Source organism: Podarcis liolepis (assembly GCF_965112155.1).
Source record: "Podarcis liolepis genome assembly, chromosome: 15".
Classification (NCBI taxonomy): domain Eukaryota; kingdom Metazoa; phylum Chordata; class Lepidosauria; order Squamata; family Lacertidae; genus Podarcis; species Podarcis liolepis.
The window spans coordinates 18,020,094-18,032,279 of record NC_139566.1 but is presented as its reverse complement, the minus strand read 5'-3'; the positions used below and the strand labels follow the sequence as shown (position 1 = coordinate 18,032,279).

The 12,186-nt window shown below is 47.8% G+C and overlaps 1 protein-coding gene across 8 annotated transcripts in view; it reads left to right on the top strand.

The window, feature by feature from the left end:
• The first annotated feature begins 1,982 nt into the window (after positions 1-1,982).
• LOC310694746 (death effector domain-containing protein) overlaps positions 1,983-12,186 on the top strand; it is a 35,622-nt gene continuing 25,418 nt past the window's right edge. The window contains exons 1-5 of one of the 8 annotated variants that reach the window (XM_083478156.1): positions 1,983-2,140; positions 2,897-2,924; positions 3,856-3,917; positions 7,769-8,176; positions 11,219-11,326. In XM_083478156.1, coding sequence (XP_083334282.1) covers positions 7,852-8,176; positions 11,219-11,326 — 433 coding nt within the window. In that variant the 5' untranslated portion in view covers positions 1,983-2,140; positions 2,897-2,924; positions 3,856-3,917; positions 7,769-7,851. The other 7 variants (XM_083478158.1, XM_083478155.1, XM_083478157.1 and 4 more) reach the window with 7 other exon arrangements.

Here is a 12,186-nt window from a genome sequence, read left to right as displayed (position 1 = left end):
GAATCTCTGAAACCCTGGAGTGCTGCTGCCAGTCAGTGAATACTGAGCTAAGTCTGACTCCATACAAGGCAGTTTCTCATGTTGCTAAGCCATTTTCATGTTTAAGATGATGGGTCACTTTTAAGTACAACCAATACCATATTATCTATTTTTTCCTTTACAACTGTTGTTTCTAGTGAATATGATGTAATTAAAGAACACAATCTCCAGCAGTGTTGCCCTTTCAACTTAGCTGCCCGTCTTTCTCTAAGTTCCTTAGAGAAAGGCTTATTCATAAGTAGGGTTGGCTGACAAAGTTAATCCTTTAAAAAATAATAATAATCAGCATTTCCCTGTAACCTCACAGATGGTTTTGGACTTCTGCTTAGAATCTTAGGTTAAAGGTAAAGGGACCCCTGACCATTAGGCCCAGTTGTGGCCGACTCTGGGGTTGCGGCACTCATCTCGCTTTATTGGCCGAGGGAGCCGGAGTACAGCTTTTGGGTCATGTGGCCAGCATGACTAAGCTGCTTCAGGCGAACCACAGCAGTGCACGGAAACGCCGTTTACCTTCCCGCTGGAGCAGTACCTATTTACCGTATCTACTTGCACTTTGACGTGCTTTCAAACTGCTAGGTTGGCAGGAGCTTAGAATCTTAAGGACTGTCAAATTGATGTAAAGAAACTTCACTACAGCTTGTCACTGCCAAAGGAAAATTTGGACACAGGTATTAATAGCAATTGTCTGTGTTCTCTTACCTGTGGCCACACATACAGCTCTAGGACATTTCCAAGTGTCAAACTGATATAGAGTTGCCTCCCCAATACATGCCTGCTGTCACATTTTCTGGCATTTATCATTTTTTGCCCCTTGGCGTTGCCTTGTCAAATTTTAAAGGATAAAATGCTAGTATATCTTTAACATTAAGCAACAAATCTTCTTAGCTCTGTAAGTTGCTGCAGAGTAAATTGATACTGCAGGCAGAAAATACTCTCCACCAATGTGTAATAGTAGAGGAGGTGGAACTAACAAATTGCTAAGTATTTTTAAGCTGGTGCTTCCTATCCCTGGAATGCTTGCCTCATTGGCAGGCACCATCGTTAACAGTTTTCAGACACCAGGTAAAGACTTGTGTCTTTGAGGCGTTTTACTGGTTATGCTTTATTTTTCTGCTCTATGGATGAGAGGCACTTTAGTCACTTATTAACATAATATCCTGAAAATATAAGAATTAACAACAGTTTTAAGTTGTTTTGGACTGTTTTTAATATTACGTTTTAATTGTTATAACCTGTCCTGGGACCTTAGTGTGAAAGGCGGATAATTAATAATACTGTAATAGTAACGAAACATAGTGCTACAAGCACCATCTGTTTTCATCTGTGAAATGTTGGGAGTGTTAAGTTTTCCCTGAGGGCTCACTTCTTTTTTAGACAAACCGACTCTCGAGCATCCTGTGGTGCATTTATTTGCACTCTGTACCAGCTCAGAGGCACTCTGTTCACCATTCTTTATCCTAGGACCAAAAGGAAATCGGGGCTGGCGCTGAATTCTTCTCCTTCCCTCCCCAGCCCCACCCCGGACACATTTTTTTATTATTTTCCGCTTTGTCTTTAAACCGTCCTCCATTTAAACATCCACTTTCCCACCCCTCTTGGATTTAATCGTTCTTCTTTTTCCTCTCCGCCCGTTTCCACACCCGAGTTTGCTTCGAACGCCCTTTATTTCTATTAGCAGTGAAGCCATCCTAGTCGCCCTTAACAGACATGGCCGCCCCACGCTCTTTTTTACCATTATTATTTGAAAGCGTTACTATCCATCACAAAAGATGGCGCGGGCAGCTTCACTCCGTCCCCTTTCGTCCGTAACAAACATGGTTGCCTTTAGGTTATTATCCATCACGAAAGATGGCGGCGGCAGCTTCGCCGCCTCCCACCCCAACCGGGAGGAAGTAGGTCGCTAGGTCGGGTGATGCCCGGATGTGGGCAGCCCTGCTTCGGCAGGAGGGAGGCGCCGGTTGCCCGGATGTTCCTCTCGTTCCAGCCGCGGCCGAGGCTCGGGTCAGAACCGGCCGGGCGGGGGGAGGAGGAGGAGGAGGAAGAGAGATTGGAGAGGAGCGGATGGATCCAACATGGCTGCCCTGATGGCCCTGAGGAGAGAGTGAGAGGCCTAGACAGCCGGCCCAGGCCCTGAGCAGGGAAGGGGGGGGCAGGACCCTGAGGCCTATTTTGGGGAGGGGGAGGAGGAGACACCACCACCACCCCGTTTGGTCACAGGCTGGGGAAGAGGGAACCCTTCACTGGTGGGGAGAAGGGAAGGGCCACTCCCACCCCCCACCCCAGCTGCGGAAGGGCCCACCCCCATCAGCCAGGGGGAGGAAAGTGGGGGTGGGGTGGGGAGAAATACAAGCCCCCCCCGCCTCCCTTTGATTTAAAACTACCCTCTTAAAGTATTCCCTCCCCCCTCCCCAGTTGCCCGTTAGGTAGGGCTGAGTAAGGTGGTGGTTTAGGGGTGGGCAGGGGCAGTTGATGAGGAATTTATTAATAGGTAAGGGGGGGAGTAGAAACCCACCCCTTTTATTTCGTCGCCCCCTTGAAGTTTAACCTCTCCTATCTTATTTGAGGGGAGCTGGGGAGTTTGGCAAAGGTTGGAGGGGCAGGGGAGGCCTTTTAAAGCATTTGCCCCACCAACTCAGTTTCCCCTGGACTTTTTTTGGGGGGGTAGTGGGAAACATTTGGGGGGCACAGGGTTCTGAGAGATTGATGGGTTGACAGGGGAGAGGGCAGTTGTAGGAGGTAGTGGACCTGGCCCCAGGAGACCCAGCTCACGCGTTGGTGGTTCTTAACACGCTTGTGACATTTTACCTTGTCAGTCCTTATTTTTGTTTTAATTTCCCCCCCATTCATCATTAAGCAGAAGGGGCAGCAGAGGAAGGAATAATAAGGTAACAGGAAAAGAGGAGGTGGATGTGGCACGGTGTGGGCCGGGTTTTTTGACTTAAAAGCAAGGCACTCTGTGTGAGATTAAAAATATTCACCTCTGTGTTTCAAATAAACAAGCCTAGATTTCCTTGCTTTTGAACAAAGGGGATACATATTAATGTACTGTAGATCAAAGAATGAATTTAGTTCTTAATTGCTTGATGAAAATAAGAGAGAGAAACCAGTTGTAGGTATTTTAGTTTAAATATTGAGCATTAATATGCTAGGGGTTCCAGATGAATCCTATATTGAGCTAGCTATGTGTTTTGCTCTTATTCAGGAGGTTTATTTCTTTCGAATTAGGTTTTTAAGATATCAAAAGTTAAGAACTGATCAATAACTTTTCTGCTTTGGGGGGAAGCGAGGACTCTAATCTGCTGGATGAAGTAGAATTGTGTGTGTACGTGAGAGAAGTACTAAATATTAGCCATGAAATATTTTTATAGTGTACTACAGCTGAAAGTTAAGCATACAATAAGTTTGTGTTTTATTTTTATTTTTTATTAGCCTCGCTAATCTGGTGAATCTGGTGACTCTGTATATGTATTTGAGTGTTAGGAAAGGTCTTCTTGCTAGAAGTTAAGATAGAACAAAAGAAAATAAATCAATGCCCCCAGAATTTACGGGATGGTTTTGGGACTTTTCCTATGTGGAATTTCTTTTTAAAGCCAAAGAGAGATGGAGAGAGTTTGGAAACTGGGGGCTCTAGAATCATGTAGTGAGAATTTTAACTTTAGGAGAAAAAAGTTGTCCTGTCCTCCCGTGAGCCATATATGAAATCCATTTGCCAAGTTTTTTGTTTCTTTTTGGTCTGTCTTTTTTTAATTTTAAAAAAGTAAAGCAAAGTGGACTAGAGACTTCGTATGTTCACATTTGGCCTCTGTGCCCCGCCAGCTGTGCAGGACTGGATCTAAACGCGGCAAAGAGGGAACCTCCAGAAAACAGGAAGACATAAGGTACGGTATGTTGTTGGGTGATAACTTGTGCCAAACTCTGCAGTGACATGCCTGGTGGTGATTCATTCCCTTCCGTTGCTCTTCATGGTGCTTATTAACATAAGTAGAGCAGGGCAGTGGTTGGCTAACTGCCTTCCTGTTGATTGACCTGCCCTTTAGTGTGGAGCTTGACCGAGTTTCTGGAGCTGTCCAGGAATTAGTGGCTGGAAGGAAGAAACCTCCTTCCAGAGAGTGATTCTTGACAGCACTCAACTAGAATGAGCTCTCAACTAGAATGGGGGATGCTGGTTGGTGCAAATGAAACATAGCTATTGTTTGCTTCTTGGACAAATTCAAACAAGTATTTAGGGGCGTATCGGATCAGGGCACAATGTGTGGCTCCTCTCCCTTGTTTTGTTTTCTGTGACTTTTGAGATAATCCTAGAGCAGACAGTTACAATGTCCTTATGGTGTATGTGATTTTTCAGAAAAAGAGTTTGTAGTTAAGAGCTCAGTTATGGAGTCAGCTGTGGCCTGTTGGCAACTCTCTCTCTCTTCATCCCATACCCCTCTCTTTCAGCATTCATTATGTATGATTTGAATTGGTGCCCTCGCCAGGAGTACGGTGAACGTCAGCAGGAAGAATTGTAGACCTCAGTTGTATGCGGAAGGCCCCAGGTTCAGAGTTAGCTGAAATACTCTTTAGTAGTGGGGCTGGGAAGGCCGCCTCTGCCCCACACCTTGGGAGCTGCTGCCTGTGAGAGGAGGTCATCCAGATTGGCCAGCAGTCCGGCTTTTGTACAAGTCAGCTTTGGGTGGAGTGCATGCTACACTGAGGCTGCTGGTGCATTGTCTGTGGGAGAGTGACTTGAAGGTTCAAGTGCATTCTCTCAGTAATCATTGCAATAGGTACTGTAAGGCAGGCCAGTGTGATCCCCACCCCCAGAAAAGAAAAAAATATTGTAGGTGGGGAGGTTGAGGCTTAGTAGTGGAGTGTACATGTGGAAGAGCCCCTGGTTTGTTGTTATAATGTGTGGAGCAATTCTGGGGGTGATTTTTTTAATAACAAAATCAGGAAAGCAAGTTGTCTTTGTGGCCTGGGGTTCCCGCTTGCCAGAGTTCATGGATTTCAGGCTGTCAGTGATAGCTTTGAAAAGAAATACTATTGCCCAGCTTATTAAGCATAATCATGCATTGTGAAACTATACTTTTCTAATCGGATGACATTACAGTGGCAGTGCCAGGACAAAATACAAGGACCTCATTTTTGGATCAGATTTAAAGAAACAAGCAAACTTTATCTCTTAACAGCCCGCTTCTGCTGTATAGCAGCCAATTTAACGGAGTGTCCTTTCTGTGAGTTTTGAGGGATCCTCTTTCATTGTGTTGAGTGACTGCTTTTCCAAAAGACGCACACAAGCGACCTGGGGTTTTCTTGGGTTGTATTAGTACTGGGGTTTGAAACAGGAGCCTTTGGGAGTTTCTGACGCCAGTGTTACGCCAGAGGTCATGATCGAGCCATGGAAAAGCCATGAACTAGGTCAGCTGTCTTGAAGGGTCAGAGGCATGGCGTGTGGCAGTAAATGGAGATAATCTGGGATCAGGGACTGAATCAGGAAGTTGTGCTGAAAGTGAAGTAGGACAGGGTCTGAAATGGGAGCAGAGAATGGGCGTCGGGGGAGGTCTATAGTTGCAGGGTTCATGCAGCAGATCCCTTATGGGAGACAGCCTGCTTAACTTTTGAACCAACTGCTGGCTCCCCTTGGAGTTGAGGTAGGTAGGAAATCAAAGTGTATTTTCACACATTTCATTTCATGCCATGGCATTTTAATAGAAGCTTGTGGGTAGAGTACGGGTTCTAGTTCATGCCAGTGATTGTGTTAAAGGGCTTTGAGAGATAGAATCTCTCAGATCAGAGGACGAGATCTAGTGTGCATGCATGTCAGTTTAGCTTAGTCTAGCCAGCTGTTCTTTGTGGTTTGCTACCAACTCATTTCCCCTCCCCTGGGCAACAGACTAGGAGAGAAGCAAAGTCCCCTCTCAGTTGCACAGGGGAATGGATAAGGTAAGAACCAACAAGATCCTTTCGCACAGCTTGGGAGAAGTGCGTGCTGCTGCTTGCTTTCTCCAAATGTCAGCATTGACTATAGAGCTCTAGGAAGCCTAGGTTAGTTTACTGGTGAAGCGATCAGGTTGCTGATCTGGACAGCACAATTTAAATATATATATACATATTATATATATATATGCAATAGCTCAGTTGGTAGTGCATGAGGCTCTTAATCTCAGGGTTATGGCTTCAAATCCCACGTTGAGCAAAAGATTCCTGCATTCCCGGGGGTTGGACTAGAAGACCATTGTGTTCCCTTCCAGATCTTCAATTCTATGATTCTAATATATATATAGCAGTTAGTTGCTGTTCTAAATGGTGATGACTGCTCCCCCTGCCACTCCAGGAAAAAGAGATAAGAAAGTTATAGGTCCCTTATTTTCAGTTTGCATCATGGGATGAAGACAGAACTGCATATGACCTGAAACTGGGCATGCAGAGCTTTTGCCTTTTCTCTCTCAGGAGTTTCTACCATCTATAAACATCCCCTTGTGATAATGTATGCCACCTATGCAAGTATAAAAACTGTCATGGTCAGGCACTTCTTACGTCACCCATGTAAATGGGACTTGGAGAATTTCATTTTTTTAAAAAAAGCAACTAAAGGATTTATTGTAAATAAGCCCTATGCAACTCACTGGGCTGGCCTCAAGAAGCCTCTGTCTCTTAGCCTAGCCAGCCTCACGGAGACCTTTGGGGGGGTATTGGTATGGGATCAACAGTGTGGGATTTGGGGGGTAACATGTACTCAGTTTTGATGCAATTGGGTCACAAATGAAAGCTTAGCACACTGTTCGCAGGAAAGACTGCCCATCTACAATATTTTATTTGGCATTCCATGTTGCAATAGCTTCCCAGAACTAAAATAGTCACGTCTAATAAAACTAATGTTAATGCAGGTGTGGGGAACCTCTGATCCTCCAAATACTGCTGAACTACAGCTCCAGCCATCCCTGACCATTGGGCCATGCTTGCTAGGGCTGGTGGAAGTTTCAGTTCAAGCAACATCTGGAGAGCCAAAAGTTCCCCAGCCCTGTTTTGCTGGGTGCACAAAAGTACAATCAAAATGCCAACTTGGGGGACAAGTGGTTTCTAGCCATGATGGCTCTGCTCTGCCTCCACGATCGGAGGCAGCAATTCTTCTGAATACCAGTTGCTGGAAGCCACAGGAGAGAGAGCGCTGTTGTGCTCAGATCCCGCTTGGGGGACTCCCACCGAGGCATCCGGTCGACCACTGTGAGAACAGGAGGCTGAACTAGCTGGGCCATTGGCCTGATCCAGCAAGCTGCTCTTAACATTACTCTGAAAAGTCATACTGTCAGTGTGTCAGGAATTTAAATCTCCTGGGGGAAAGAAACCTCTCTCATTCACTCCACTTCTGTACCTGTATGAAGAGCGTGGGAGAGGTATCTCAGGTGGGATTGCAGCATAAAATACAGTGGTACCTTGGGTTACATATGCTTCAGGTTACATACGCTTCAGGTTACAGACTCTGCTAACCCAGAAATAGTACCTCGGGTTAAGAACTTTGCTTCAGGATGAGAACAGAAATCGTGTGGCGGCAGCGCGGCAGCAGCGGGAGGCTCCATTAGCTAAAGTGGTGCTTCAGGTTAAGAACAGTTTCAGGTTAAGAATGGACCTCCGGAACGAATTAAGTACTTAACTCGAGGTACCACTGTAGTGCTGTGTGTAGACATGCACCCTCCCTACCTTTCAGCGAGCAGAGCTCTGAAGAGATCTTGTCTTTCTCTTTTTTTTCCAGTGTCCCACTTTTAGGAGCCACCCCACCCCCCTCAAACCCTGTGGAAGCTGGGTGGCCCCGAGCAGGCCCCGCAGTCGCTCGAGATGGCCGCCTTCAAACGGAGCCGCCGGCAGGCCTGGCCAGAAGAGGAGGGCGACCGGGAGCACGGGCTCTATAGCCTGCACCGCATGTTTGACATCGTGGGCACCCACCTGACCCACCGCGACGTCCGGGTCTTGTCCTTCCTCTTTGTGGACGTCATTGACGACTACGAAAGGGGGATGATCCGCAGTGGGCGGGACTTCCTCCTGGCGCTGGAGAGGCAGGGCCGCTGCGACGAAACCAACTTCCGCCAGGTGCTTCAGCTTCTGCGGATCATCACCCGCCACGACCTGTTGCCCTATGTCACTTTAAAGAGGAGGAAGGCCGGTAGGTCCTCTCTGGTTCGGGGGTCTTCTACAGCAGGCTGCATGTAGCCCATCTGCTGACTCACACACATACCCTTTATCCCAATGGTGAACCAGGTGCAAGTCTACAGCTGGGTCTTCAGCCCAATCTAAAAGGATTCAAAATAAAAAAAATCCTTCCAGTAGCACCTTAAAGACCAACTAAGTTAGTTCTTGGTATGAGCTTTCGTGTGCATGCACACTTCTTCAGATACACTGAAACAGAAGTTGCCAGATCCTTCTATATAGTGAGAAGGTGGGGAGGGGTATTACTCAGAAGGGTGGTGGGAATGGGTGATTGGCAGAAACTTAGTTTGCTTAAAGTTTGGTTTTAAGTTTGGTAAAACCATGGAGAGACCTGGTCTGAACAAAGACATTGGATTCTTATCTCATTATACATGACTAAGCCATTTTTCACCTTCTCACCCCTTGCCTTTTCCTGTAAGACCTATTGCAGTCGTTAAGAGTCGTCAACAGGCTCATCTCAGCTATCTGCCAATCACCCATTCCCACCACCCTTCTGAGTAATACCCCTCCCCACCTTCTCACTATATAGAAGGATCTGGCAACTTCTGTTTCAGTGTATCTGAAGAAGTGTGCTTGCACACGAAAGCTCATACCAAGAACTAACTTAGTTGGTCTTTAAGGCAGTGTTTCCCAACCGGTGTTCCGCAGCACACTAGTGTGCCGTGAGATGTTGCCTGGTGTGCCGCGAGATGTTGCCTGGAGGGAGGCGGGCGAGGGCGTTTGCTTCCCGGAGGACTTGTGGGAAGCCGCCCCTTCCCTGGGCGACGCGCCGCCTCGCGACTCCGGAGTCAGTCCCGAGGGCTCTCGGAGGGACTCGCGAGCGACGGCGCGGGGGCTCCGGGGCGCGCTCAGCCGGGCCGCCGCGCGCCCCCGCGCAGCCCCTGCTGCAGCTGCCCGGCGTGGAGCGCGACGCGGAGCCGGCTGGGCTTGGAGGCGCCCAGGTAGGGCTGAGCCGGGCGGGGGCGGGGAGGTCTCGGTCTGCTGCGGGCGCAGGAGGGCGAGCGGGAGAGGGTCTCCACGCCGGGAAGCGAGGCGGTGGCGGCTGAGGGGGATGCAGCCCCGTCCCCAGCAACAGGCGCTCCTCGAAGTGAGGCCACAAGTCGGGGCTCGGACAGGGCCTGGAAGCAGCGGCTCCGGCTCTCGGGAGCGGAGAAGGGGACTTCGAAAGCGGCCTGGAGGAGAAAAGCCCCGATGCAGCGAGAGCGGGGAGCGTGCTGCCTTGTCCAGGCCTCCTCGCTTTGTGCCGTCCGCTGCCGGGAGCAGGACACGGGGGCTCCTCGTTCGCATGCTTTCCCGGGTGATCGGTTAGGGTTAGGGTCCCTCAGTCCCTCGCTTTGCTGCCTCCTCCCCCCCCCCACCCCCAAAGCTTGGAGCTTCCCCGGCAAGGGGGAGGGAAAAATTGAAAGTTACACTTTCGTTGCGTCCCTCCCGGCGTGACGCTGCGCGCTGACGTCACGGGGCTGTAATGGTGGTGTGCCTCGAGATTTTTTTCATCAAACAAGTGTGCCTTTGCCCAAAAAAGGTTGGGAAACACTGCTTTAAGGTGCTACTGGAAGGATTTTTTTTATTTTGACTATGGCAGACCAACACGGCTACCTATCTGTAAAAGGATTCAGTCAGGGAGCGTCAGGCATTGTCAGAAACAGCCAAGTGTTTGAAATAACTGGTCGTGTTATAGCTCTGCAGCAGTTTCTACAAGCCCTGGTCTTTTTTAGAAGTAGCGCTGAGTTGTGCTGAATTAGGGGGTGTGAGTGAAAAGGAGAGGGTGTGAAATGACAAGGTAGTAGATCTCATGAGCTTCTCTCTCAGAACACTTGCCACGCCTTCCTCTTTCCACCACCAATCACAGAGCCCGTCTGAAACTTTGGCCTACTTTTCTCCCCTCCCTCCCTGGAATCTCTCACCTTGTCACCTTACATAACTGTATTGATGTATTTATCCAGACTGAGGGCACTTCTTCCTTTTTTAAATACCACTTAGGTTTTTATTGCCTATTTGAACTCCCATCATATCTTTTTATTTGTATTTTTGTCCCTTTTAACCACAATATTTAATTGTATGCCTCGAGTAGCAATAGTAGTGCAGGCAACGACCATTTTGCATGGGGGTTCCCAGCCCCTGCAGACGGTGGCAGAGAATGCATAAGCGTGCCCCATTCCGCCCCCCCCCCCCATTCCACTCCCGTTCTTGCTTCTAGGTACAAAAGGACCTGCGCATTGGCAATAGCCAGTCATTTGGATGTGCCTAAAATGGTCGCTGCTTGTAGTAATAATAGTTATTATAATTATAAAACCCTTTGGTAGAAAAACAATGTCAAGGATTTAAAAACCATTAGCCTCCTGAGAAGAATGAAGAGTGGCCTAGAGTGGCAGGCGAGACTCGGGTGCCAAATTATCAGTCAAAACAGTTAAAAACAACTATTTTAAAAAATAATAAAGAAGAGCAATAAACTAAAAACAGATTAAAACACATGTCAGCATTCCACAGTATCTGGGTAGGCTTGTCTAAACAAAAAATATACAGTGGTACCTCAGGTTACATACGCTTCAGGTTACGTATGCTTCAGGTTACAGACTCCGCTAACCCAGAAATAATACCTTGGGTTAAGAACTTTGCTTCAGGATGAGAACAGAAATTGTGCTCTGGCGGCGCGGCAGCAGCAGGAGGGCCCATTAGCTAAAGTGGTGCTTCAGGTTAAGAACAGTTTCAGGTTAAGTACGGACTCCGGAATGAATTAAGTACTTAACTTAATTCTGAATAGAGTACAGTGACAGTGCTCACCTGATGCCAATAGGCAGGGAGGTCCAAAGTGGTTCTGCCACAGTAGATCAATTTCTTACAAATGCAGAACAGGCATTATGTGGCACCTGTAACAGGGCCAATTCTGTAGACTGAAGCAGTTGAGTGGGTGCACATATATAGTGAAAGGTGATCTCATAGGTAAACTACCTCTTGTTGACCACCCCACCAATTAACATGCCCCTTTTTTCTTCCGCAGTGTGCCCGGATCTTGTAGACAAGTACCTAGAAGAGACTTCAATTCGCTACGTGACACCGCGAGCCCACAGCAGCGCAGAGCACGTTCCTTCCCACCAACACAAATCTGGTGAGACTTTGCGGCCAGATAGATGTCAGGAGCCTTTGTCCAGCTAGTCTCCTTCAGTGCCCTCCATTGCCCAGGCATCTGTGTCCTGGGCATTCCTGCCCTCAGCATTTAATGCAGGCGTTTGGGACCTCTAAAGAAATCCAGACCCAGCTTTTTGGACAGTTTCTGTGTCTTCTTCCCTACAGGCAGGCCTCACTAGCCACATCTGCTTGATGGCTCTGTTCCTGAATGTCTGTTTCCCAGCCAAATCCAGAGAACTGGATGAGCACCAGAAGCTGCCTTAGACAGAGTTGGACCGGTTGTTCCACCTAGTCCACCTGCCCCTGACTGGTAGTTGTCCTTCAGGGTCTCGGGCAAAGGAGGATCTTTCCCAGTCCTGCTACCAGAGATCTTCCTTAATTGGAAATGCTGGGGGGATTGAACTTCAGCATGCACAGCAGGTGCTCTTTTAGAATTGTAGGGTTGGAAAGGACCCAAAGGAGTGTCTAGTCCAACTCCCTACAATGTAGAAATCACAGCTTTGCTGTAGCCCTTTGCCACAGTAGAAAGGCATTGGATTCTATGCACCACAAAGCTTCTCGCCTCTTGATCCCTTGAGGGTTGATTTGCTCCTTGATGAAAGCCAGACTTCAACGGCGGCAGGTTGTTACTCTCTGGTTGCTTTCTGGAGACCAGAGTACGTGAGAGAGGAGTGATTTTTAAACGCTGGCAATAGTAACCTTGAGTTGCTTCCTGTATCTGTGTGTTTCTGGCAGCTTCTTTTATTTAGAGCACTTGATGTAAAAATAAATAAATCTGTAAGCTGTTTACATAAAAGGTGAGAGTGTCTAGTCCTCATGAATTCAGGAATCATTTTTAAG